Source organism: Arabidopsis thaliana, chromosome 5 (genome assembly GCF_000001735.4).
Source record: "Arabidopsis thaliana chromosome 5, partial sequence".
In the NCBI taxonomy this organism is placed as follows: Eukaryota; Viridiplantae; Streptophyta; class Magnoliopsida; order Brassicales; family Brassicaceae; genus Arabidopsis; species Arabidopsis thaliana.
The window spans coordinates 2,404,412-2,430,145 of record NC_003076.8 but is presented as its reverse complement, the minus strand read 5'-3'; the positions used below and the strand labels follow the sequence as shown (position 1 = coordinate 2,430,145).

The window sequence follows — 25,734 nt, the reverse complement described above, 5'->3', positions numbered from 1 at the left end:
AATGTACAAACGGTCTCAAATGTACAGTGAAGAAGAAAAAATTGAACCTGTCACTTTCAATCTTTTCATCAAAAAATCTGAAGCCACTAGATCATAATCATTATATCTATCTGTTGAGATTATTGACAAAAGAGAAACTTCCAAAATATAGGATAAAGTTAGAAAGACCCCATTAAGTTATGGCCAAAAGAGAGTAAGATGGTGAATTTACAAAAGGAGAGGTTCTTTGTAGCTCAAGAACGTGGAGCAGCCATTTGTTGCTTCTTTATCTTCTCGTGTGACTTCACCATACTGTGTAATTTGCAAAAGAGAGATTACAATGTTACATAGTTCCTATGCTTTAAAGAAACAGTGTTGTGTGTTACTTCACTAAGTGGATGGAAGTTACCTTATATCATGAGGAGTGATGAACATCCACTGTGAACCTTGTTTCAATGCGAAATCAATCAATGTGTCTAAGCTGATTTTCCTGCTAACTGCGTCCTGAGGTTGCAGAAACCGAATCGTTAACACGTTATTTCTCTCAAGGTGTTTGAATTTTGTTTTAGAAGCTCCAAGTTATGAGAAGAAGTGGTGTATGATATTATACTATGCAAACCGAGATCAAGTTGTAAGAAATAAAATTCCCAAAAGGAGATTACCATAAACACATCAAACTCGTCCATTGCTCGAATTGGGGCTTCAGTCATATTCTGAAGAGCTAATGTGAAGCATAAAGTCGAGAAAGACCGTTCCCCACCTGGAATTTATGATAAGAGTAGGATTGATCAAACTTTGAAGCTCCCTAGAAATGTAAATAGCTGATAATTTGAACGAATAAGGTTATACTCTCAATGGAGCATTAGCTTCTAGAGATTCAAATATAGGACAACATAGAGGGCATATAGTAAACAAAGGTCAAAATAGTTTTAGATTCTTAGATTTAAGTACCATCTTCAAGGGCTTAGTTACTTAACTTATTCCACTGAACCTTGTTCTAACGTTTCTAGAATGAGTGAATTTAAGTCTTAAATAATTCATATGCAAATCTAGAGCAGAGAAACAGCACCTGAAAGTCCTCTAGTATCTCGAACAGCACTGTTTGTTGCATCTTGAGGCATCTTTACCTGTCGAATACAAAAGTGCAACCAACCAGTAAATTAAAGTAATAATATAGACATATCACATGCAAATTGTAGCAATATGGCACCAGTTACCTCTATGGACAAAGTTTTGTCTTCATAAGAGACTCTGATATTTCCACTGATACCTTTCTTTCCTAAATGATGGTTGAATCTGCTTTGATGATCACCAATCAAGGAAAATAGCATATGAAAATCACATAACTAAAGAGTTAGCCAATGGTATTGGTAATTATGGGCAAAACAATTCGTACTGCCAAGTTAATTCTCGCTTCAGAAGATCTTTATTTCTTTGGAGCTTGTTCCACCGTGAGTCTACTGCATCTTTGCAGACCTGATTAAACAGTAATGCACACATTAAATGAATTAGCACATATATCTCGGAATTTTGGATGAAGGGAAAATATATCTGTAAACCTTGAGTTTTTCTCGACAGCTTTTGTAAGTTTTGCGTTTCTTCCCAATCTTCTGTTCTTTTTCCCCGTGCATAATCCTGAGGTCATCGATTGATTCAGAATAACTGTATCAATAAGAGATAAACGCATGTAACATTAACAGGCATTCAACGGGTAATTTCCGTATGTAGGAACAATCACAAGGCACAGAAACTTAAGCACTTCTCATTCTCTCGCTTCAGCCTATGATTTATTTTGTTAATCTGAGCACTAAGCTGCAAAGGAGTTGGCCCATCCCAAGGACCCAAAGCTTTTATCTCACTCTCAGGACAAATTATGGAGGCCTTCTTGTTGCTTTCCTGAAATTCAGCAGTTGAACAAAGTATTTAAAAAAAATGAATCCAAGAGCAATAATTAACTTGCATACAAACATATATATATAATGAAATTGCATTGCTCATTATGATATTTTTGTCCCTTTTCATGTTTATTACTAGTAGAATTTTATAATTGCTTACCTGCCGTTTCATTTCAAGCTCCTTATATATAGTCTCAGCCTGTTTAATCTCGGGTAAGACCTTGTCCTTCATTATATCCTCATAATGGTTCTTCTCCTGAAACAGAATCACAGTTCAGTACTAAGTGCAAACAAGTAAAGAACCAAACTCTTAACGAAGGTGCACCGTTTCTGCAGAATGGAGTTCATCTTCTTTCTCCTTTAGCTCATCCTCAGCTTTCTCAAGGGCTTCAATTTCACCCTTGGCGGACTCTGCATGTACGTTTTAGATAGAATCACTGTAGCTAGCTTGAACTATATTAAAGTAAACTGGTCTGTAAATCAAGATGACTAATCTCTTTTACACAAATCCAAGAATATAAATGTATCGCTAACATACCATATAAGTTTTCATATGAAGCTTTAAGTTCATTAGCCTTTAGTTCGGCTTCCTTCAAGGAGTCTTGAAGTTTTTCTAGCAAGGATTCTTTCTCCTCTATCTCTTTTTGGAATTTCTGAGAAATACAAAGAGTGCAATCAAGAATGATGCTATGGGAAATATTGACAATCAAACGGTTTCAACCAATATCACTAACCATGATTTCTAGATGAAGCTCATTAACACTTGATGTAGGTGATGCTTTGGTTTCAGAAGCGACTGAATTTTTCAGATCCTGCATTTCAAGTTCCTTCCTTGTCAAATCTTTCTCTAGTTGGGTGCGTTGCTTCTGTACATAAACCAAAAAAATATGCAAAATGGTTATTAATCCAAAGAAGCTTAAGCTTTGCGGAAACAAATAAAATGTATCACAGTTAAAAGTTTGGCACATTAGTTCGACATGACCAGTGCATTAAACAATGGATACAGCTAAAGAGACAGTAGTGATGTTACACTACCTTCAGTCTGCGCATTGTTGATTCAAGACCCTCGAGATTCATTTCTGCCTCCCTCTTTTGTCCCCTACATTCCTGTATCTCACTTTGTTCTCTTGAGGCCTCTATTTCAAGATCCTTGATTTGGTCATCAAAAGAAGCACACAATCTAGTAGGTCTTCGAGGACGGGGAGGAAGGGTTGTCTGAACAGGCCCACGGGAAAACCTAAGAAAAGAATATGTAGATTACTGTAATGTTGACGCAGATCTTCCTCTACAGATGAAATTAATATAGACATATAGCCTTTCCAGTAATTAAGTCAATACTCAGTAAAATCATCAGAAGTTGGCTCTAATGATCTCAACTCAAACCTCTTCCTAGGTAAAATCATTATCTCATTTTACAAAATTTGAAAACACCTGATATTTATGTCCCTCCCTTATAATCTGAACCTAAGTATTTGTGTCTGGCTCTCTAAGAGATTCGTTCTTGCCAATCTAACTGGAAACTTACATTCGGTATCCATCTATAGTGAAAACATCCTTCAGATGTGAGAGCCTTCTCTCAAAGGCAATAATCTTGCCAACCTCATAATTTTCTGCAAGCACATGCCTCTCTACGCAACTCTGGAAATATACAGAAACCAAAGCTAAAATGAATATCACTATACAGGGGTTGGAGGGTGAGAAGTTAGTAGTATACAAATACAGAGAAATCTGAAAGTAAGATTACCACATCCACCAAGACGTTAAGAACAGTAGTATTCTCAGAGTGCAAGACAGAGAGAATAGTTGGGTGTTCTGTTTGAGGAATCATGTGCCTTGGTATATCTAACCTGCATAAATAATAGCCATGGCGTTTGCAATATAACTAAATCTATCCATTCATCAAAGCAGAACATAAACAGAAATATTGGAAAATGTTTTTCAGATTTGAACCTTGGTCTTGAAAAGTCATAGATGATAATCTTTAGATTGTTATATTTTGCTTCCTTTCCACAGTCTCGCAAAGCAACTAAATCTTTATGATCGGTCACTATAAAGGCATTCAGGAGGTTGCCAAGAGCTTGTTCAACTGCAGAAGCCCATCTATTACCATTGATCAATGTCTGTACAACACCAGACGATTAGAAGAATTCACACTAAAACAGCAGAGATTGTTGTCGTAACACTTGAAAATGTTAGCTTTTCTTTACAACATGCAGGGTCCATATGATGTGAACAAACTCGATTGAATTTCTTTGTGCACAGATGTGCAGAAGGGACAAACTGTAACTTACCACATGAGCACCAATCGGACCAATTGGTGGCATTTTAAATCTGCGGTGATGTCTCTCAATCGCTCGTAAAAGATTAATGACTTTGTCCCCTCCAAATGCGGTAACCTAGCAAGAGAAGTTTGAAATTATCCAACTAATCCTCGAGATTATCATTCTCCAAAAGAATAGAAATAACAAAACAGGGCCTGCTAGTAAATCCATGTAATTGGATAAGCACCTTATTTGTTTGATGTTTCTTCAGATCATTGATGTGCGCGTTCATGTTTCTTTGTTTCTTTTCATGGTCTCTAATCTACAAGCCAAAGGGCCAAAAAAAAAAACTGAAATGTAAATATATTTACAGACAACTACAAAAAGGTGACAATTATACGATTGAAAACAGAGCACATAAATGAAACAGTGTAATAAGAAAAAGCTACAAGCACCATCATACCATCTCCTCTATGTGTTCCTTCTCCTTCCCTCCGGCTGATGCTTTTTCCATTACCATGTTCTCCTCCTCTTTCAAACTAAAAGTGAAAAATATTTAACCCATGGTTAGTCAAATAAAAGAAGATAGTGCAAAAGGATAGTTCAAGAGAAGAAATCGAAAAACATAATGACCTGGAAACCAATGATTCAGCCTTCTCAACCTCTACTGTCAATTGGTTCAGTTTTCCTTCGATTTCAGATTGTTCGACCTGCATCAATATCAGCCTGTAAAGAGTATAGACACCTCTACATACTCACACACACACTTAACTACGCCTCAATCACCATACCAAACCCTGAGCATAAAACTGAAAGGATCTTAGTTTACAAGTAGGGGACCTGTGTGCTTCTTATAGTCATTTCATTAATATCTTCAATCTGTCGTTCAAGCCTCCTAACACGATCCTTAATCTTCTGAATGTTACTGCACTTATGATGGTATTCTTCTTCTAAAGCAATCTTCTCTCTTGCAGCCTGTTTAAAATTGTATGTCAAGTACACACAGATGCGAAAAGTATCTAAACCAAACGCAATTTTTAAGCTACACTATCAGAGTAGTGCCTATCAGAGTCATGCAATTCAAATATTTCAATAACAAAATTTTCTTTGATAATATCCAATCCTTTCATTTGTTCCTCTCCCTTAACTGCTGAATAGGAAAATATAGTTTGTTTAAAAGAGGAAAGATAAATTATCAAACTACATCCTCAAGGGTAATCGCGTCAACTGGGACTCTCTTTTAAAACTAATTTTTAACATACCTTCTTCATTGATTGCCGCAAACACTCTAGCTCTCTCTTCATCGCAGTTGACTCATCTATCAAGCAGGCAACTTGAGCTTTCTTCTCGGTTAAGCTTACCCTTAAAGATTCCACCTCACCCTACATAAAAGGTCAGTTATAATCAACTTCAATATGAAGGATTCAAGCATATGCTAAGGTATGATTGATGCCACAATCAAGTATATAAGTGTGTAAGAAAATAAACATTTTAGAAACTCAACCTCTCCTAAATGAAGAGTGCACAAGGGACACTATGGCCCTAGAAGAATGTTTTAGGGTAGAACTAACCTCAAAGCTCAACATTCACTATTTGATACAAGTCATGCACCCTGTGCATAGCAGTCTAAATTTGAGTAAATAGAAACATATTACTTACCAGTTTCCGATCAATTTTATTTTGACAAGTTGGCACTCGTTCTTTGAATTTCACGATCTTCTCATTCTGCTCCTTGAGCTGCCTATCCACATCATATACCCATGACCAAGCTAGTTTCTTTTTCAAATGCAGAACCTGTTGAGTTATTTCTTCAACATGTTCCATATTCTTTATCTTTTCAAGCAACTCATTGATCTCCTTTTCTATTGGTTTTATGGTCTTCTCCATCTCATCCAAAAGAGCATTTGCAGAATTCAACTTTGTACCAATACTTTGAAGAATATCATCGACTTGCTGAAGAAGGGTTGCTTTATAAAAGAACTACGGAACAAAAGCATTCAGTAAAACTATCAACTAAATTTACCTCAGCGCGTACAGATTTACAGGATATACCTTGAATTTATCTTTGTCGTTACCAGAATGTAAGAACTCCCTGCTCTTGTCTTGACTCATTATCACACAGGGATTCTCAACATCAATCTAGTCAACGAAAGCATAATACAGATCCAAGCAATGAATACCACAAATAACACGAAAATCTGATATAACATAAATGATCATACTTTTAATCTTAAATCGAAGAGAAAAGCTCACATTATAATGTTCAACTAGTTCCCGTAGCTCCTCCTTTCGGCTAGATATTTTTCTTCCTGCACAACACAATTAAGAAGAAAACCTCTTAACTCAATTACTTGATTTATACAATGACATAACAAGTAAGTAGATATACAAATCAAGCAGAAGCACAAAGCCACAAACTACGAAGATAACATCAAAGAATTTGTTTACCTTGATGATCCTTGAGAACCGTTAAACTAGTGGAATCAGAGATCCTGCGTTCAATAATCAGAGTATCACCATATATTTCAGGCTTGAAAGCATCCTCTCCTTGGTTTTTCAGTTCGACATAAACAAGGGCATAGCTGCAAAAAAAAAACCAAATAGATTGAAGAAAGTTATGTCATTTCTGCAATTTATCCCATGGAGAAGCAAATGTGCGCAAACCTGCATCCAGTTTTAATGAAATCTTTCAACGTAGCGGCGCGCTGAGTTCCCCTGGCTCGACATCCAAAGGCAACACATAGAGCAGTCAATATCGCACTCTTACCACCTGAAAACCACGAAAACACACTCTCCAAAACTCATTTCCGCTCTTAATTGGTCAATCATTCAGAAATTCAACAAATTTAAATGATTCAAAATTGAGTATTCATAAACATGGGTTTTGAGCACAAACCAAAATCAAAGCCTAAAAAGACTTATTTACTGAAAATAGCAAACACCCGGCTCGAGAAAACGAAGCCATAAGCGAATTCACTCAAAAAAGCTAAATTTAGGTGAAAAGATACTTACTTCCGTTTTGACCAGTGATGAAATTGACCCAATCGCCAAACTCAATCTCGAGATTACTGTGGCACATGAAATTCTCAAGGCGAATCCTAAGGATTTTACCCGAGCTAGTTTGTTGATCGTTGAAAGGATTACTCTGTCGATGGTCGCCATGTTCATCCATCTCTGTCACTTTTTAGGGTTTCGTACTCAGAAGAACAGAAGAAAGTTGGATGTTTTAATGGGCGGGAAATAAAAGAGGAGATAACTAATGGTACGGATTTATATAATAAACGTGCCATACGACAAAAATAAAATAAAAACGTGCCATAATTTGGCCTTTTCGAAATTCAATTAAGTTTTTAAAGAATTTGCAAATGGTTTGTTGTTTCTTTGGAAATAAAAACTCAAAGTAATTTGTTTCTTAAGAAATTTCTACCCTTTTTTTGTCCAGTTGTATGTAGTTTCTATCTCTGATGTTTATAGGAAAAAAAGAAGAATAACTATCATTATCCTCTGTTTTTTACACTTTTTTCTTGCTAATTTCTTTTCGTTCATATTTTTTTTTTTTTTAGGGAACGAAAATAGGACAAAAATGAAAATTCTGAAATTTCCAAAAAAAAAATCTTAAAAACAAAAAATAATGAAATTTTCAAGGTTTTTTATATTTTCCAATAAAGCTTCACTTTGTCTTTCTCTTTCTCACCGTTGAAATATTTTGTAAGCAAAACCATAAACCGAATCCTTAACCGTCTTTGGATTAGCATATTAGTGAGTGGGATACGTACATGATCGGTTCTTTCTCCTTGGAAGCGGATAGGGCTCATGATTATGTCCAAAATGCTCTGTTTTGGAGACTTGTGTAATAGTAAACTACTAAAGGGAAAATAACTAGGTTTGACTCAAATATAGGTTATTTTCATGACCATAATGATGGCCCAGCAGATCTCGCACTTCTTGCTTGCATCGAAATTTAAAAAAGAACATTTTAATGCTAACAATGTTTCCTTGCTATCTTCTTCTAGGAATCTTCTCGACTGTTCAAACCTGGACAACCTCTTTTGCCCAAAGTCAACTGTGCTTTCCCAAGTCTATTTATGCGATTGATCATTCTCTTATATGCTCTGACTTAGATCGAACATGATCTAAAACAATCTGTTTGGTCTTGTATATAAACTGTAATAAATCGTCTGTTTGTTCCTAATCCAATGTCGCTTGTCGAGATCTCTGGCTCTGATGCTATGGCGGCGCCGATGCCTGGAAGAGTACCACCACCACCACCACGTCCTCCTCCTATGCCTAGAAGATTACCTCCGATGTTTGATGCCTTTGATCATACGGGTGCAGGAATGGTGTGGGGTTTTCCACGTCCAGCTAAAAAAAGGGCCTCCCTGAAGCCTTTACATTGGGTTAAAATAACAAGCGATTTGCAGGGGAGCTTATGGGATGAGTTACAGAGACGACATGGAGATTCACAAACGTATTGGACTTTAACTTTATCTTGGCTTTTCTCTTACTTCTATGTGATAATACGTACTGACGTTTTATTGACCATTGCTTTGCAAGTAATCATTTCTTATTTTTTTTTGCCAGTGCAATAGAACTTGATATATCAGAATTAGAGACCCTTTTCTTTGTTGAGGCAAAACCTGAAAAAATTCGACTGGTAATGTGAAATATTCTTAACACATTTGGTTATTGCGTCACATATATTTTTTAACTTGCTCTTTTCTGGTGGAGACTTTTGAAAGTATAGTCTCTCTTATGGTTTTCCAGCATGACCTTAGGAGAGCCAGTTACAGGGTTTTTAATGTTAGATCCTACTATATGAGAGCCAATAACAAGGTTATTAATCTTTCGATGCCGCTGCCTGATATGATGGTAAGCTACAAAACCTACATTAATTACCTGGGTAAGAAGTCATTACGCTTCATAGCTTAATGATAATAGTCCACATTTTTTTCTTTGCATCGTCCAGACTGCAGTCCTGGCAATGGATGAGTCTGTAGTAGATGTTGATCAAATAGAGAAACTTATAAAGTTTTGCCCAACAAATGAGGAGATGGAGCTTCTTAAGGTTTTGACTTTTGAGTAGTTGCATTATTTACTTTCTATTTATTTATTTTGTGATATTTGTCAGTTCTTGGTTAATCATCATTATTCACTTTTTATTGACACGGGTTCTTGTTCTTTGTCGTGATTGACTGATTTGTTGTAGACCTACACTGGTGACAAGGCAGCCTTGGGAAAGTATGAACAGGTCTGTTGAAGTTATCAATCTCGCACTGTTTTTGGTTCCTACTATAAATAAATATGGTTAGTAATTAGCTTACTTAGCTAACTCATTGACTTCTGCCATCAATTTTGTTTATCGCAGTACTTACTAGAGCTAATGAAGGTGCCACGACTTGAGGCAAAGCTTAGAGTATTTTCCTTCAAGACTCAATTTGGCACTAAGGTCCGGCGGTTCTGTTATCTGATTCTTTGGAGGAAAACGTTTTGGTTTTACCAGCGTCTATGTAACTGTATATTCTTGGTTCTGTTGTTACTGTGCAGATAACAGAACTCAAAGAAAGGTTAAATGTGGTAACTTCTGCGTGTGAGGAGGTATAATAATTACCTCTAGTTCTTGTGCAGTCCATATATGCATTTCTCTTTCTTAGAATTTGCTCCTTATTCACCAGGTCCGTTCTTCAGAAAAGCTAAAAGAAATTATGAAAAAGATTCCTTGCTTGGGTAACACATCGAACCAAGGACCTGACAGGGGTAAGTATTAGGGATATTTTATCTTTTTTGCACAAGACCTTCAATAAGATTTCTTTGATTCAAGAACGGCGCCTTTTTGTTTCTGCTGCATCATATATATATATTGTTTGTTCTCAAGGCAAATCCTCTGTGGTTGATAAGAACCTTTCTTTCTCCAGTGGAATTCAAGTTGGACAGATTAAGTGTTAAAAGGATGCATTATTTTTGCAAGGTAAATTACTCTCTTTACAAAGAAAAAGCCTCTAGATTCTGTTTTAGAAAATGGTCTTGCTCAGGTCCTGAAACTATATATGTATTTTGCAATAGTTACCTCTAGTCCATATATGAATTTCTAAACGAAAGATGAAAAAAACATAACAACAAGCAAGCAACTAAATTCTTACAAAACGGTATGATGAATTTCGTTTTTCTTACACTTTTTCTCCTCATTTCTTATTCATCATGTCCGTTTCTTCACAAAAGCTAAAAGAAATTATGAAAAAGATTCCTTGCCTGGGGAACACATCGAAGTCGAACCCGAGGGGTAAGTTTCATATCTTTCTCTTTGATTCAAGAACGGCGCCTCTGTTCCGCTGCATCATATACATTATTTGTTCTGAACGAAAATCATCTGTGGTTGCAGTGGGAGTCAAGTTGGACAGTTCAGTAAGTGATACACATACTGTTAAAAGCATGCATTATTATTGCAAGGTAAATTACAATTATAGGGTTGTTTTAGAAAATGGTCTTGCTCAGGTCCTGGAGTTAACTCTCTTCTTTCTTCAGGTCCTTGCTTCCGAGGCATCAGAACTACTGGACGTCTATAAGGATCTTCAAAGTCTTGAATCAGCTTCAAAGGTTTGCATTTGTGCTTTTTCCGGCGTCGTCGATCTACTCCTTTGGCTCATCATCTGATTGTCTTGTCTATTTCAGATACAAGTGAAGTCTCTGGCTCAGAATATCCAAGCTATAATCAAAAGATTGGAAAAACTGAAGCAGGAGCTCACTGCATCCGAAACTGATGGTCCTGCTTCTGAAGTTTTCTGTAATGTATGTTGGTTTTTTGTTCGTCTTATGATTTGAGTTTAGTTCCATGATTGTGCACCACGTAAATAATCTTCAGATATCTGACCTCCGGATCCTGAAACCTAGTTTTATGTATCTGATAACAGACATTGAAGGACTTCATTTCCATTGCTGAGACTGAAATGGCAACTGTATTGAGCCTTTACTCTGTCGTGGTAATTTCTCAACGGCCTCTTACTAGATTTAACCTTTGACAATGTGTTTGCTCTTGATATGATTTTTTTGCTTTGTTTCAAAAGAGAAAAAAGGCTGATGCACTTCCGCCCTATTTTGGCGAGGATCCTAACCAATGTCCATTTGAACAACGTATGGCGTAAAATATATAAACTTCAATCTTCTTAGGAAATACATAGAAAGAAAAAAAATTCCCTATTTGTTACTTTAAGTTGGAATTGTTTTGTAGCTAACAATAATTACCTGATGGATTGCTGCAGTTACTATGACTCTCTTTAACTTTATAAAGTTGTTTAAGAAAGCACACGAAGAGAATGTTAAACAAGCTGACTTGGAGAAGAAGAAAGCCATGAAGCAGGTGAAAGGAGTCTCTGTCTCACAAGAAAAGTGGTTCAATATATAATAGATGACCCATAAACTTTAAATATTTCACTCTGTTTGATGGACGGTTTTTCTACTGGGTTCCAGATTGACCTTAGGAGAGCCAATGACACGGAAATTATGCTTACTAAAGTAAACATTCCGCTGGCTGATATGATGGTAATTAAGCTCCTAAACCTACTTTACTGGTTGATGTTTTATAGTTTTAATGATAATTTATCACATTATTCTTTGCACCATCCAGGCTGCAGTACTAGGAATGGATGAGTATGTACTAGATGTTGATCAAATAGAGAATCTTATAAGGTTTTGCCCAACAAAGGAGGAGATGGAGCTTCTTAAGGTTACCTCTTGCCTTTTTGAGTAGCATTATCTACTTCTTAAGGTTGTTACTTGACACGAGTCCTTATTCTTGGTCGTAATTGACTGGTTTGTTGTAGAACTATACTGGTGACAAGGCAACCTTGGGAAAGTGTGAGCAGGTCTGTTTTTAAGTCTTATCACACTCTTTTTATTCCCCACTATGATATAGTTGTAACAAATTGCTTAGTTAGCTAAAGCTAAAGCTCCACTGAAAGAGCATTTCCGGGTGATTAATGCGTTTCCTTCACTCACACCGCAGTACTTCCTAGAGGTAATGAAGGTGCCAGGAGTAGAATCAAAGCTGAGAGCATTTTCCTTCAAGATTCAATTTGGCACTCAGGTCTGGTGGTATTATTACCTATAATGTTATTTTCTGTCTATCTGGTTCTTTGGAGGAATAAAAGTTATGGTTTTATCAGTGTCTAAGTAGCTCATGTAGATTCTTGATACCTTTTTTTATAATGATGATTACTTTGCAGATAGCAGAACTCAATAAAGGTTTAAATGCGGTTAATTCTGCATGTGAGGAGGTAAGATATTTTCAATAATTATCTCTAAAGTTTTAATTTGTGCAGTCCATCTTTCTTAGACTTTTTCTCTTCATTAATTTCTTTTGTTCATCAGGTCCGTACTTCAGAAAAGCTAAAAGAGATTATGGCAAATATCCTCTGCATGGGGAACATATTGAACCAAGGAACTGCGGAGGGTGAGTATTACATTATCTTTTGGCTTTAAGATATCTCCTAACGCAACACAATAACATTCGTGTGTTCAATGTGAGCTAAGTTAACGAAAGGAATGGCGCCTTTGTTTAATCGTTGCATTATGTCCTCTTTTGTTTTATCTGAACGCAAATCCTTTGCACTGCTTTCTGTAGGCAGTGCCGTGGGATTCAAGTTGAAAAGTTTATTGATATTAAGCGACACATGTGCACCTAACAGCAAGATGACTCTCATGCATTATCTTTGCAAGGTAAAACTACAATCGAAAGAACGAAGCATGCATTATATTTATGCGATCATGAAACCATCCTCTTTTATTTTCCCAGGTCCTTGCTTCCAAGGCATCAGATCTACTAGACTTCCATAAAGATCTTGAAAGTCTTGAATCAGCTTCAAAGGTTTGCCTTTGTACGTACCTTTTCCGTTCTTAGCTGTAATTTTGACTGTCCTGTCTATTTCAGATACAATTGAAGTCTCTGGCTGAGGAAATACAAGCTATAACCAAAGGATTGGAAAAACTGAACAAGCAACTCACTGCATCTGAAAGTGATGGTCCAGTTTCTCAAGTTTTCCGTAAAGTATGTTGTTGTTTTTCTATCTATCTCGATCTCTTGCATTTCTCTTTTATCAATCATGAATTTGAGATTAGGTCCATGACTCTGCCACATAACTTAATCTAGGTCTATGTGTTTTGGACAGGTATTGAAGGACTTCATATCCATGGCTGAGACTCAAGTAGCAACGGTATCGAGTCTTTACTCCTCCGTGGTAATGTTTGTCAATCTCTTATTACTAGTAGATTCCAAGTGCCTTACATTTTACAATGTGTTTGATCTTGAAAGTAATTACACTTGTTTTTGAATCAATCTTATGTATGGACGACAGGGAAAAAATGCTGATGCACTTGCACACTATTTTGGCGAGGATCCTAACCATTATCCATTTGAAAAAGGTATATATGCCTCGGAAACAATAAACTTCATCCTCTTTAGAGAGTGGCTCGTTATATGTAGCTAATAACATTAAGACCTGGTGATCGATCGATATTGCTGCAGTTACCACGACACTCTTGAGTTTTATAAGGTTGTTTAAGAAAGCACACGAAGAGAATGTCAAGCAAGCGGACTTGGACAAGAATAAAGATGCTAAGGAAGCGGAAATGGAGAAGACGAAATAACAAGTTGCTTTCACTAAAAGAAAAGCAAGCAGATATTTTGTGTTGATATAAACGAGTGATGTAAATATTTTCACTGCTTGGTGTTGTTAATATGTGTGGGTTTAAATTTGCATATACAAAAGTGATGTCAGTGTTTGTGACAATTCAAATGAGAAAGTGTTTGCATCAATTAAACCCCACTCAACACAAAAACCCATCACTGCCTCGCTGGTCCTCTAACTCCCAACTCGGGCAGTTACAGTTGGCTTCCTTGTTCCACTCAGCTCCACAAGAGCAACAGAACTCGAATTTGCAACTGTGAGATCAAAACCAGTATTAATAAACAAAAAAAAACAAATATCATGATACACACACTTTACTAATACACTATATATGAAGTAAAAATGCAGAGAAAGAGAGAGTGTACCTGCAGGTTATATGGTTGCAACCTCCATCAAATACCTTCCTCGACTTGCAATTTCTGCATTGCATCCATCTAAGACTCTTAACCGAAGCTTCCTAACGTTCCACATCCTCAGGAGATGGCTCATTACTCTCTCTTTTAAAGTATTCCTCACATGTCATGCCAGAGTGCCATCCTGCTCTGCATTCTCCGCAGAAACAATACCCACACTCCGTGCACTTTCTGACTCCTGACAGCTCAGCATCAACGAAGAACGTTTTTGTGTATTCAATGAGGTCGGGCTTTGCCATTACATTGTCACATGTGGTACAACATACAAAGTCTAAAACTTTGGCTTTGATCATGCTCGCCTTCTTGTACATGGTCATACGATCAAGCTGCTTAGGTTTCAAAACACCTTCACAATCCTCTCTCTGTAGTTCTGAGTTGCAACCGAAGCTTGGGCAGTTTACTACTGGTTTCGCAAATTCTAGTGCCACGTCGGCTTGTTTCTTAATGCAATCAAAGCAGAAGCGGTGGAAACAACCGGGTACCTCAAACTTCTCGTCAGATGTAACGTGTTCATAGCATACTGGACAAGTCTCCATGTAGACGTCACCTTCACGCCACCTGATTTGGGAAGCTATAGCATCTTTTGCAAGCTTAAGGACAAAAGTGATGTCCTTCATCACAGGAAGTGCTTCGCAAAACGAGAATTTGCTCTGAAGAAGAGAAACTTCCTTCACAAGTGTTGCTACAGTGGACTCGTTTGGTTCAGCTTTACCTGTCACCTGTTACATAGAAAAGAAAAACATTAGGCAAATACTTTATGTCTAATAATGAAAAAAAGTTTTAGGGTTGAGTAATTACGTATTCTAAGATATTGGAATCATCACAGAAGAATGTGACCCTTCCCAAATCAAGCTCCAACGCCCAATTCAAAGCATGAATTAAGGCAGCCAATTCAGCAGCTTGCTGGTGTGTGGACTCTTCACCTCCCAGAACTTTGTTCATCTCATATAGTCGATTATCCTCGTGATCACATATGGCCACACCAAAACCACCGATCTGCTTACTCTCATCCCTTATCACCTCTTCACTCACCAAACCCTTGCAATATAACCAAAAGGTCGTCGACACACACATTTTGAATGTATAAAAAAATGTTTTAGGATTTGGTCCGAATCATCATCGGTGCGGCAAGACAAGTTGTTTCTAATAAGTTTTTATACATATTTCAATCTTGCTGTACCTTTTCATTCATGAAATGATTCAACCATTACCAAAAACAAAAATAATGAAGAGTAGTACCATGTTAAATAACTCCTATAAAAACTGAGGGTTTTTCCCCACTAAAGGTGGATTCGGTAATACAAAAGCTTCTCTGTCTCAGCGTTAAAATTCTTTTCTAAGCAAAACTATAAACCGAATCCTTAACCGAACTTTAACCAGGGCATATACCGGGTTCTTCAGTCGTCGTGATTGTAATCCCTGAAACGTTTGATTCTTTTGATGAACACCCTCTCACGCCGGTATCTACCAACGAAAACACACAAGTTTTCAGAACCGAAACAAGACCTTAAATGTCAGTTTTTTGAAATGGATATTGTAGTAGCCATAGGAGAGGAGACTTACATGACAATGGCCGAAAGACAGAAGCAGATGACACCGATGCCGAAATGGAGGGGAAATGTTTCCCAAAAGTTCTTACGATCTAGGATGGTTTTCTCTGAGATGAGAGTGATTATGCTCGAAAGGATAAGAATTTGCCAACCTAAAGGAAAGCATTTTCGGAACGAGAATGAAGAAGTGCCCTACAGACAAATTTGGAGGTTCAATACAAATGTTGTTGAAAAAATGGGTGATGTTACATAATTCTATAGTTTAATCAAGCATACCTGGAAGTAACGTTGGATGAATCTCCCTGAATAGATGATCCTAAAAATCATATCTTTGTTTTTTAGAAGTCAAGAAGACAAAAACGAGATGAACAATAGCTGATTCTAGTTGAAGTATATATATATATACATATATATATATATATATAGGTGAAGGATACTCAAGGAATTCGCCATGATTAAACCTATTGCTCCGGCAGATCTTATCAGTAGAATATTTAATGCGACGTAAATCAATGAAAATATAAGCAACATGTCGTTTGAGCGCTCCAGTTCATTCTTTGTTCCAACTGCATGTAAAAATGCTTCCGAGGTCCCTGACGAAATAATGGACAAAGTAACAGATTGAAGATAGTAACCGCCAAAAGAAGAAGCTTGACAAGTCCATAAGAATTAGTTAATCCAGATATGATCACTAACCGTTCATGGCTAGGACAATGATGTAGAGACAATAAAACTGTAGGGCCAAGGAAGCTTCTCCATCGCTCCATTTTTCGCCATACAACAATCTGATGAGAGAGTACGAATAACTCGGGCCAAATGCCATAAATATAAGACCTAATTTCACGTATTCAGAAAATTTCCAAAGATAAGAGTCAAGAAGTCTTTATCTACATTGAGGAACAAAAACAATTGGGGATCTGTAATTTCGGTTTTAGAGACTCTGCAATAGATAGGAATATACCTATTAATATCACAAGCTTCAACGCCACGGTCAAGTAAATTCCAAGTTTCTTATTCCTTTCCTGATAATCACCTGTCAACAGAGAGAGACACACAGATAGAAACCATATATGGTAATGAACAGTAAATATCTTGGGAGAAATCTCTGAACCAATACCATGAAACACTAAAATTGAGATTTATTCCATACTTAACTACACTCAGGAGAGAAATGAACCTGATGCGAACCTGGCAAATATAGTGTATGAACTTTCTTCAAAGGGGAGAAACACCATGCGTACAACTAAACTACCTGGAGTTTTAAGAACTGTGTAAGAAACATTTCTAGGCAACATTTGTACCCGTAGATAATTTGCATTTTGTCACCAAAAAGACTTGCCTAGTTTGTCGACTATCCCATATACAGCCTGGTTATAAGGTGTATCTAACCATACCAGGACCAATTTTTCACCTTCTTGAAGGATTAACTTTCGGAAGGACTGAAAAGTAAACAGCTTACACATCTTCGAGAGATCATTATCAAAATCCATGAAGTTCCCAGGTCTGTGACATCACAAAAATTGTTGAACATTAATATTTATGATAGAATTAATTAGAGCATATTAAGAGTTAACAATGCTGGCGAGGAGATCAAATGATAGAGAACTCATACCTGAAAGGAAAGAGATTCGAACTTCTGTAAACACCACAGATGAGAAAATAGGCCCAGTACCCAATAAACAAGGAACCTCCATATGCAACTTGTGACAATGCGAAGATTATCACTTTTTCCTGAACATGTTGAAGATAACCTTAAGTTCGATAATATATGCTTTATTTTGCCTGAAACAAGATGGAATAGTACAAGGACTGTACCATGTTGGTTTGCATGACTAGGAGAGAGTACAGAGTTACACACCGTGCCAATGTAGCTACGGTCTCAACAATGAGTCGCAACTGTAGTTTCAGCAATGTCTGAGAGAGGATATACAAAGGTTCAGCCATAAGCTCCAGTACACATGCAAATCCTGCCACGTTAGTAGGTTAGTCCTTGAGTTGATTACAGACACAAGTATGACCGAAAACCGAAACTTTCAAATTCCAAGGCTGTAAGCTAAAGAACTATGATAAAGGCACAAAAAAGACCACAATATACCGTGAATCCAGATAGCCTGTGCATATGGGTCGGAGTAACTAAGGTTCTGCCACCATAACACAAAAATGCATGCTGCAATAGTAATAGCTATCCCGAGTGGAACTGTCACCCATGCTACTTTCAATATCCTAGTCACATTTTCCTCTGATTCAGGACCATCACTGAAGCACGAAGTTGAGGAATATCACTGACCAAAAACTCAGTCAAAAACCAAATATACAAACGGGATCAGCGCAAACTGCATTACGCATACCGTTTGGTGCCAGCCCGCAAGCAAGCGCGCCGAAATCCCTCCCGGCTGAGAAACAAGACACAAGTAACAAAAAGATGGAACTGGATAGCGTAGAGCTGCATTTCAATGAGAAAAGATAGATCGAGATTAAAATCAAGCATTTAGCTAAAACTTATAAAACATGACTTTATAACTGTTTTCTCGGTCACCTAAGAGTCCATAAAAACACAATCTTTACCATAAGAAATGCATACAAAGACAGCAACAACCAAAATAATAAATCCTTTCCATCAAGCTTAAAGCAAATACATTGGCAAAATCTAACAAGATAAACATTCAACTGGTGAACAAAGATTCATTACCGCATAGTCTCGTTCGGTGAGATGCCTGACGATCCAGGAATTGAATACGAAGGGGATGCTTCTTGATATAAACTGCCTACCTAAAATTCCAAAATTCAATCCAGAATCAAGGAAAAACACACTAATTAGAAGCTCTTAATGCAAAAGAGAGCTTCTCAGAAAAAGTAAGAAACACAGAATGAAGACGAACTTAGTGAAAACTTGAAAATGCGCGAGAGATTAACGTTGTTGTCACTATTGGTAGCCATTTTGTTTGGAGATGCAAAACTCAAAGTCCCTCGCTGGGTTAACGACGATTCAATTGCAGCACCAATCCAAGTAACTTTGATCCCAAAAAGAACATGATAATAACATTAAGCAATCTTATCACAAATTCAAAAAAAAATAATTGGGTTTTTAGGGTTTTGATTTGGGGATTTTTTATAAATGGGTAAGAAAAATAAAAATGAATGTCAGATGTGGGATTTGAACCCACGCCCTCTCTCGAAGACCAGAACTTGAGTCTGGCGCCTTAGACCACTCGGCCAACCTGACTCGTTGATATTATTATGAGTTTTTAATTTATATTCCCTTACAAATATGACCTGTGAATTTTTTTTCCTTTTCTAAACTTAAAGTTCTTGCAACAAGCCAAAGTATACATGAAGGAACATTGCACTCACGTACCAATAATAACTCCACAACATATTAAGATCAGATTCATCAGAAAAATCCTTGTCAAATTTACAACGGACTCTAGTGATGGTACGTACCGTTTTACCAGCATGGTCTTGAATATCATCATCCACTAAAAGTTTAGGCTGCAAAACACAACACAGTTTTAGTAATAGACGTAGATAAGCAAAGAAAGATTCATTTGTCACAACTTGAAACTGAATGCAATGAATGAGTCAGAGACCTCGTCATAGTCAGTCAACCAAATTAAACACAAGTTTGGTAATACTTGTCACACCTGAAATAAAGTGTAAATATATTCCATCTATTGAGCCAAGAGTATGAGAGATGTCGTGCAAGAACTAAATTAAGTTTATACGACCAGTGATAACAATAATATATTGGCCTTCATTGTTCATCATATACAAGTAGAAAACAAGCCAATTCTATCAATTTACAGTTTTATTCGTTTTTCTATCATCAAATGTTTTTGCTGTTCGAGTCCAAATTACATTTTTTTATTAGGAGTATGAACTACATAGTACTTACATGGCACATTGGGGCCATAAAATGAAACTGCCGGCCAACGTTTCATTTTCAATAAATATTTAATGCCAACCTCATCCATTTTTTTTTTATTATTTTGAACCCATGTACTCAATAATCAATATTAGTAAAATATTGCTATGATATTTTTCCGATTTTTCTTCAAAATGTAATGCTAAAGAAAATCTATATTCCCATCTTCTCAATCTAGAGCTAATTAACTACTCCTAACTTAATATGTGGGCTCATGTGATGTGTTTCTTTTTTTCAACTCATATGGTTTTATAGTACTTTGTAGTGCTACATATAAATTAGTTACGAGAAAACTTAGAAAAGGCTAGCCAATATATATCGTGCAATTTATTATGATTATGAACGAGTATGCTTTCACAATCGTATTTGGTGGTGAACAATTTAAAATGATGATGACATGGGATAGTGGAACCAAAAATGGGTGATTTCGAGCCGTTGAATAAAGTGAATTTCATCATCTGTGTCAACTGTCTAATTAAGGAGTAGAGACAAAGCTTACAGCTAACAATAGATTAATCGTGATGTCGATTTTCACTTCTCAACAATCATTATTTTCAGTCTTTTCTCTAAACACAATCATACTTATTCCAAAACAATTTCAGCTTGAAAAACAGAAAAAATTGGTATTAGTAGAAGAAAGGTTCCTCAACAAAAGAGAGAAAAGTATTCCTCTATCCTTTTTTCTTCTCAATTTATTTCATTCTCAAGTTAGGAGTTGTATGTACTTGCCTTCAATTTATTTCCTCTCCACCAGTCTGACCCTAACTTGCCGGATAAAACATCCAATCAAGGATCTAAATATGTACCCCACGCACTTCAACTACCATCACTAGTCAAACCCAACATTTAATTATCATCACCACTTCCAACGTTCTTCATTTTTTCTTGAGATCATTACAATTAATTACCACGGTCGCTCATTAATATTTTTACCTTGAAAGAAACTAAAACGTTCTACTCGAGATATTATTTTCCAAAAACTCTTTTATACGGAGTATACAAGCATGTGTGAAACTGAAAAACATCAACCCTAGAGAGAAAATAAGTACATATAGGTCGACGTGTAACGAAAATACAATTTGGAATTATTAGGTCATCATAATTGGTTGAGAACATAAGAGGAAAGTAAATTTGCATATATATGTAAATACAAATATACACATACCCTTACAAGGCCAAGAAATCATAAAGTCAACATTGATACAAGGAAATAAAATAAAAAAGATATTCTTAGATCTGTCCTCTGAACTTATATATCAACTTCATCTCCCGTCTCTATCAATCTTTCTCTCTTTCTCTGTAATTTTTTTCCCTGCAAACCTCACAATACTCATAATCATAAATCTTCCAAAAAATCTCTCACCTAAAAAAGTGTTTCAGAGATGAGAAAATCTCTACTTCTAACATTGTTACTAGGAGTATCTTTATCAGCATTCTTGATAGTAATCTTCTTTATCATCTTCCTTAGAAGAAAAGAATCATCATCTACTGAATCAGATCAATACGACGTCGAATCACTAGACCACAACAAACAAGGCTTCTCCTCGGAAACAGAGGAACTCGTAATCTTTCAAGGCGGAGAAGATCTCACGATCTGCGATATCCTCGATGCTCCCGGAGAAGTCATCGGAAAATCAAGCTATGGTACTCTATACAAAGCGTCTTTACAAAGAAGCGGCAAGATTAGGGTTCTTAGGTTTCTTAGACCGGTGTGTACAGTGAGATCGGATTCTAAAGAGTTTAATGGCATCATCGAAACACTTGGGTTTGTTCGACATGAGAATTTGGTTCCTCTGTTAGGTTTCTACGCTGGAAACAGAGGAGAGAAGCTTATGGTTCATCCTTTCTTCGGTTCCGGGAATCTTTCCGACTTCATCAGAAGTAAGTCTCTCTGTTTTCTTTTCTACTTTCTTGATAAAAAAGTTTTAAAAAGGACCAAACTTTTTCTTTTTTCCGACAGAAAGCAAAGAATGTTAACTTTTTTTCTTTTTTTCCTTTTAACCCCATGGAATCTCGTGGTTACTTGTTTCATGGGTTTTCCCGGGAAGATTCTATACATACATATATAGTTTCTTAGAATCTTCCTGGATAATTTACCATTCCCATGATGATGATATCATATGTACATACATACATATATATTCATAAAGATATAAATTAAAAATACTATGTAAGATTAACAATGTGTTAAGATTATCCAAAAGAGAACCACACAGCTGGAATTAAGCACATTAGCTGGATCATTTAATTCAGTGTTTCATTATTTGTCTTAAATATTATTTTCTTCAAGCTTTTCAAAATATAAGGTATGAGATCATCTTTGTCTTTTGTCGGTACTATTTTTGTTTTATTTTCTGTCATTTTCCACTTCTTTAGTGTAGTAAGAACAAAATTTGACACTAAGAACATCAATCTCAGCAAATATCTAGACTAATAAGAAAATTACATTCTTGTTTTGTTTTGACAGGTGGAGATGATGAATCAAGAAAATGGATCAATATTTTAAGAATCACAATTGGAATATCGAAAGCCCTTGATCATCTTCATACAGGAATGCAAAAACCAATCGTCCATGGCAATCTGAAGTCCAAGAACGTTCTTCTCAGTTCGAGTTTCGAACCTAGAATCTCTGATTTCGGTTTACATTTGCTCTTGAACCTGTCTGCAGGACAAGAGATTCTTGATGTTTCTGCAGCTGAGGGATACAAAGCTCCTGAGTTAATAAAGATGAAGGACGTGAGCAAAGAGAGTGATGTGTATAGTCTTGGTGTGATCATGCTTGAGCTAGTCTCTGGTAAAGAACCGATAAACGAGAATGCAACTGGCGATGATGAGTTCTATCTTCCTGATTTTATGAGGAATGCTGTTCTTGATCATAGGTTGTCTGATTTATACCGTCCTGAGATTCTCGGAAGTGATGATAATCTAAGTGAAGAATGTGTCCTCAAGTATTTTCAGCTTGCAATGTCTTGTTGCTCTCCTTCGCCTTCTCTTAGGCCAAACGTCAAACAAGTCTTGAGGAAACTTGAAGAGATTGGGAAATTTTAGAAGAGGTATCATCTTTTGAATAAAAGCTTCTACATAGGGATGGATTTTACAGAGAAAGATAAACTACTATTTAGACATTAGCAAGAGACTTGATGAACTGGAAAGTTCTTTGGAATCTGTAAAAATGATCCTCAGGAGCATCATTGACCAATGACTTGAAATCACAAAGTTTCTTGAAAGTCTTGTCTATGAAGTTGTACTTTACAGCTTGGTTTGGAATGTGGAGCAAAATGTATGATGCTGCATCTGTCTCTTCCTTTACAAAACCGATGACAGAGAACGCGTAAATCCGCCTATCGGTATAGTATTCGGTTCTGATCATCTCGGGGAAAGCGGCTGCAAGAGGCTCTAAATCAACATTATACTTCACGGACCAGCTTGAGCTGTTGCTTTCCATTTCGTAAACCCGTAAATTTGAAGAGCTCTGATTATTTACCTCAATATAGTAAAGATTTCCCTGGGATTCATCCAGAAACATCAGTATCCTGGGATCAGGTAGCGGTTCGTCTTCATGTTCATGATCAGGGAGTGGAAGAATCTTGATTTCCTGTGTATTGATATCGAAAGAGAGGCAATCTCTAGAGCTGAAACCGTACCAGTTAACCGCGCCATTCCAGAAGACTGAGTAGCTGAACTCTATAAAGGTTGAAGGAGAGGTTGGAACTGGAACAACTCTTCTCCAAAGTCCTTCATTAGAGGAATAAACCTCTATGTGGTAAAGTTCAGAGTCAGAGGCAGAAGAAAAAGAGTTGTTGCTTCTTCCTCTGAGGCAAAAGACTTTATAGTGAGGAGATCTTGAAGGATCAAAGGCTAATGAGAGTGCGATGTGACCGGCGATCTGATGGAGAAGAGTGTACTGTTTTGTCGTCGGATTATAAACATAGTAATTTGTGTTGAAATGGTTAGAAGAAGCACAAGAACATTTGCAGAGGAGAAGTCCATTGGTTGATTGCATTATGATCATATCTGTTTGATGATCAGTAAACCAAAGTGGTAATGATGATGAAATCCGTTGGTTGGTTGCGTCATCATCAAGAGAGACAAAGCTATACTTGATCTCTCTTGGTGAGTGTAAGAAAAAGCCAGAGATGGGTAAGGGGTGGTTGGACTTGATGACACGGTTTGAGAAAACAGGGTTTGTAATGAGCGAAAGCCAGCGTTTGGATACGCGTTTGAATCTTAAAAGAGTTTTGATTGGAAGAAAAGAGAGGATTTGAATCAAGACATCATCGATATCTGCCACAATTGTAGCCGATGAAGAAGAGAAACCACCATTTCTACGGCTTCTGGCCGATCTTGGAGCTTTTGTTCTTGTTCTTGAACAAGAGGACATCGCTGGAGTGGTTTAAAAAGAAACTTGTTTAGGGTTTATTGGAGTGAGGAAGAAGAGAGACTCTGGTGTTGGATTATATAGAGAGGTAAGGATGTGATGAGTTATGTTTTTTTGGTCAAGAAGATTGTGGAGGAAGCTTTGCTTATCAATTATTCTTTGAGTTTCGTTGACATTGACCTGTTCTCACTTCTGAATTTTGAGTCGTGTCTAATACAAATCTTAGCTTATAAACTCTGTATTCTTCTGAAACTTAAAGTTTTTTAAATATTGTTATCTCGAAACTGCTATAGACCTGTAGAGGATCAAGGATAAGTTACATGTTTAGGATGTTCCAACCACAAACGTGAACAACACGACAGTTAATTTTTGAACTCTTTACAAGAACAAGAAAGAAAAAAGGTCCAAAAAACATGACAACCCCCAAAAAAAGAAAATGTAACGTGACGTAGATCTCTATGACTCTATCGACTCCCATCGTTTTGCATGTAGACCCCAAACAACGTAACCATCCAAAAACAAAGTATGAGCTGAAGAATTACATCAAAACAAATCTCATCAGTCATAGAAATTTAACATTTATCACAACATGTTTTCTTTTCTTATCTTCTTGTTGGAGGTTTATAAGGTTGTTATCGCTGTCGTGGCCTCTATAGTCTTCTTCGTGTTCTCGGGTCTAACACTCGCTGGTACAGCCGTCGGATTAACCGTAACCACACCGCTTTTCATCATATTCAGCCCGATTCTCGTACCAGCCACGATAGCCATTACTCTCTTAACCACAGGGTTTACGACCGGTGGCGCCCTTGGAGCTACGGCCATTGCTCTCATCAGGTTGCTGATTTAGTAAATCAAACAAATTTTATTGAAATATTCATATGGTACAATGTTTTTTTTTCTAATTTAATTTAATGAAACTATGACATATATACAAACACACACACTTGTGTTATTGTGTATGTGTGATGTAGGCGCGGCATGGGAGTAAAGTCGAAGAACAATATACCTGCAATAGGAGCTCCACCAACTATGTTTGCCCAGTTCAGTTTAACGCCAAAGATTAATTATGAAGGAACTTTTAAAGGGTCTTGGGGAGGAAAATCGTCACCCCAAGCTACGCCAAATTTTAGTTATGGAGGAACTTGGACAGCAAATTGGGGAGGAAGATCCTTTACTGGAAAGTTTGGAGATCAGTCTGGCGGTGGAAGTACCGCAGGTGGAAGTACACCCGAAGCTGCTGGTGCTGGTGCTGGTGCTGCTGCTGCTGGTGCTGGTGCTGCTGCTGCTGCGGGTGCTGCTGCTGCTGCTGTTCCTGGTCTTGGTGCAGCTAGTGCTGGTGCTGGTCCTGGTGCTGGTGCAGGTACACCCGCACCCGCACCTACGGGTAAGGCGGGTAAGGCCGGCTCAAAGAAAAAGTAGATCCGTTCAGTGATGTGGCTAATAATGGCCTTTTTGTTGGAAATAATAAGCTTTTTTAAAATGGAAAATTGGCCCAAATTTCTTTTCTTCTTTAAGTCATGTTTTGTGCGTATCGATCCGTGCAGTGCCGTAGCTAACGTGACAGTTTCACATAGTCATCTTTTTTTTTCCCAGATAAAACCTAATATTCAATCCCAGCCATCGTTCTGTGTCTAGAAATTTTTGAAAGATTTGGACCCT

General features: G+C 37.0%; 7 protein-coding genes and 1 non-coding gene across 10 annotated transcripts; 3 read left to right on the top strand and 5 right to left on the bottom strand.

The window, feature by feature from the left end:
- Positions 1-9: 9 nt before the first annotated feature.
- On the bottom strand, positions 10-7,363 carry SMC6A (structural maintenance of chromosomes 6A). The gene is made up of 28 exons (NM_120848.2): positions 7,148-7,363; positions 6,800-6,905; positions 6,584-6,717; positions 6,389-6,444; positions 6,188-6,274; positions 5,795-6,115; positions 5,398-5,517; positions 4,976-5,110; positions 4,769-4,845; positions 4,599-4,674; positions 4,383-4,457; positions 4,166-4,270; positions 3,825-3,994; positions 3,619-3,721; positions 3,400-3,512; positions 2,910-3,111; positions 2,609-2,740; positions 2,413-2,527; positions 2,200-2,285; positions 2,035-2,130; positions 1,739-1,875; positions 1,539-1,641; positions 1,376-1,455; positions 1,197-1,275; positions 1,049-1,106; positions 642-739; positions 389-483; positions 10-291 (listed from the first exon to the last, which is right to left on the bottom strand). The coding sequence occupies exons 1-28, from the start codon at positions 7,305-7,307 to the stop codon at positions 234-236; spliced, it is 3,177 nt and encodes a 1,058-aa protein (NP_196383.1). The 5' UTR covers positions 7,308-7,363; the 3' UTR covers positions 10-233.
- Positions 7,364-8,072: 709 nt separating this feature from the next.
- On the top strand, positions 8,073-13,946 carry AT5G07650 (Actin-binding FH2 protein; the record flags this gene model as incomplete). 2 transcript variants are annotated; one of them, NM_120847.3, is made up of 28 exons in its annotated part: positions 8,073-8,603; positions 8,717-8,789; positions 8,900-9,004; positions 9,102-9,200; positions 9,342-9,383; positions 9,501-9,581; positions 9,680-9,730; positions 9,808-9,889; positions 10,008-10,057; positions 10,352-10,412; positions 10,512-10,579; positions 10,655-10,726; positions 10,802-10,918; positions 11,041-11,109; positions 11,194-11,260; positions 11,389-11,486; positions 11,597-11,668; positions 11,754-11,852; positions 11,950-11,991; positions 12,060-12,212; positions 12,352-12,402; positions 12,497-12,578; positions 12,750-12,844; positions 12,921-12,992; positions 13,056-13,172; positions 13,294-13,362; positions 13,480-13,546; positions 13,650-13,771. In NM_120847.3, the coding sequence occupies exons 1-28, from the start codon at positions 8,332-8,334 to the stop codon at positions 13,769-13,771; spliced, it is 2,448 nt and encodes an 815-aa protein (NP_196382.2). In that variant the 5' UTR covers positions 8,073-8,331. The 2 variants fall into 2 exon arrangements, with proteins under 2 accessions (NP_196382.2, NP_001332477.1); NM_001342955.1 differs by having other exon boundaries at positions 8,277-8,603; positions 12,132-12,212; positions 13,650-13,946.
- Positions 13,847-15,323, bottom strand: AT5G07640 (RING/U-box superfamily protein). The gene is made up of 3 exons (NM_120846.3): positions 15,024-15,323; positions 14,178-14,944; positions 13,847-14,066 (listed from the first exon to the last, which is right to left on the bottom strand). The coding sequence occupies exons 1-2, from the start codon at positions 15,297-15,299 to the stop codon at positions 14,270-14,272; spliced, it is 951 nt and encodes a 316-aa protein (NP_196381.1). The 5' UTR covers positions 15,300-15,323; the 3' UTR covers positions 13,847-14,066; positions 14,178-14,269.
- A 72-nt stretch (positions 15,324-15,395) lies between these two features.
- AT5G07630 (lipid transporter) lies at positions 15,396-19,443 on the bottom strand (the record flags this gene model as incomplete). Of its 2 annotated transcripts, NM_120845.5 has the most annotated exons (17): positions 15,435-15,689; positions 15,789-15,967; positions 16,052-16,104; positions 16,213-16,368; positions 16,472-16,609; positions 16,737-16,808; positions 16,953-17,027; positions 17,115-17,278; positions 17,388-17,506; positions 17,591-17,742; positions 17,871-18,031; positions 18,124-18,218; positions 18,465-18,544; positions 18,655-18,786; positions 18,962-18,993; positions 19,131-19,264; positions 19,417-19,443. In NM_120845.5, the coding sequence occupies 17 exons, from the start codon at positions 19,441-19,443 to the stop codon at positions 15,623-15,625; spliced, it is 1,836 nt and encodes a 611-aa protein (NP_196380.5). In that variant the 3' UTR covers positions 15,435-15,622. The 2 variants fall into 2 exon arrangements, with proteins under 2 accessions (NP_001332151.1, NP_196380.5); NM_001342954.1 differs by lacking the exons at positions 18,962-18,993; positions 19,131-19,264; positions 19,417-19,443 and having other exon boundaries at positions 15,396-15,689; positions 18,655-18,712.
- AT5G07625 lies at positions 18,915-18,998 on the bottom strand. Its single transcript has one exon. It is a non-coding gene; the product is annotated as a tRNA-Leu (tRNA).
- A 1,443-nt stretch (positions 19,444-20,886) lies between the features above and the next one.
- AT5G07620 (Protein kinase superfamily protein) lies at positions 20,887-22,745 on the top strand (the record flags this gene model as incomplete). The annotated part of the gene is made up of 2 exons (NM_120844.2): positions 20,887-21,578; positions 22,165-22,745. Exons 1-2 carry the CDS (start codon positions 21,080-21,082, stop codon positions 22,743-22,745), a joined length of 1,080 nt encoding a protein of 359 aa, NP_196379.1. The 5' UTR covers positions 20,887-21,079.
- Positions 22,746-22,815: 70 nt separating this feature from the next.
- On the bottom strand, positions 22,816-24,078 carry AT5G07610 (F-box family protein; the record flags this gene model as incomplete). Its single annotated transcript, NM_120843.1, has 1 exon — positions 22,816-24,078. One exon carries the CDS (start codon positions 24,076-24,078, stop codon positions 22,816-22,818), a length of 1,263 nt encoding a protein of 420 aa, NP_196378.1.
- A 510-nt stretch (positions 24,079-24,588) lies between these two features.
- Positions 24,589-25,607, top strand: AT5G07600 (Oleosin family protein). Its single transcript, NM_120842.3, has 2 exons — positions 24,589-24,909; positions 25,047-25,607. Exons 1-2 carry the CDS (start codon positions 24,665-24,667, stop codon positions 25,492-25,494), a joined length of 693 nt encoding a protein of 230 aa, NP_196377.1. The 5' UTR covers positions 24,589-24,664; the 3' UTR covers positions 25,495-25,607.
- Positions 25,608-25,734: the final 127 nt, after the last annotated feature.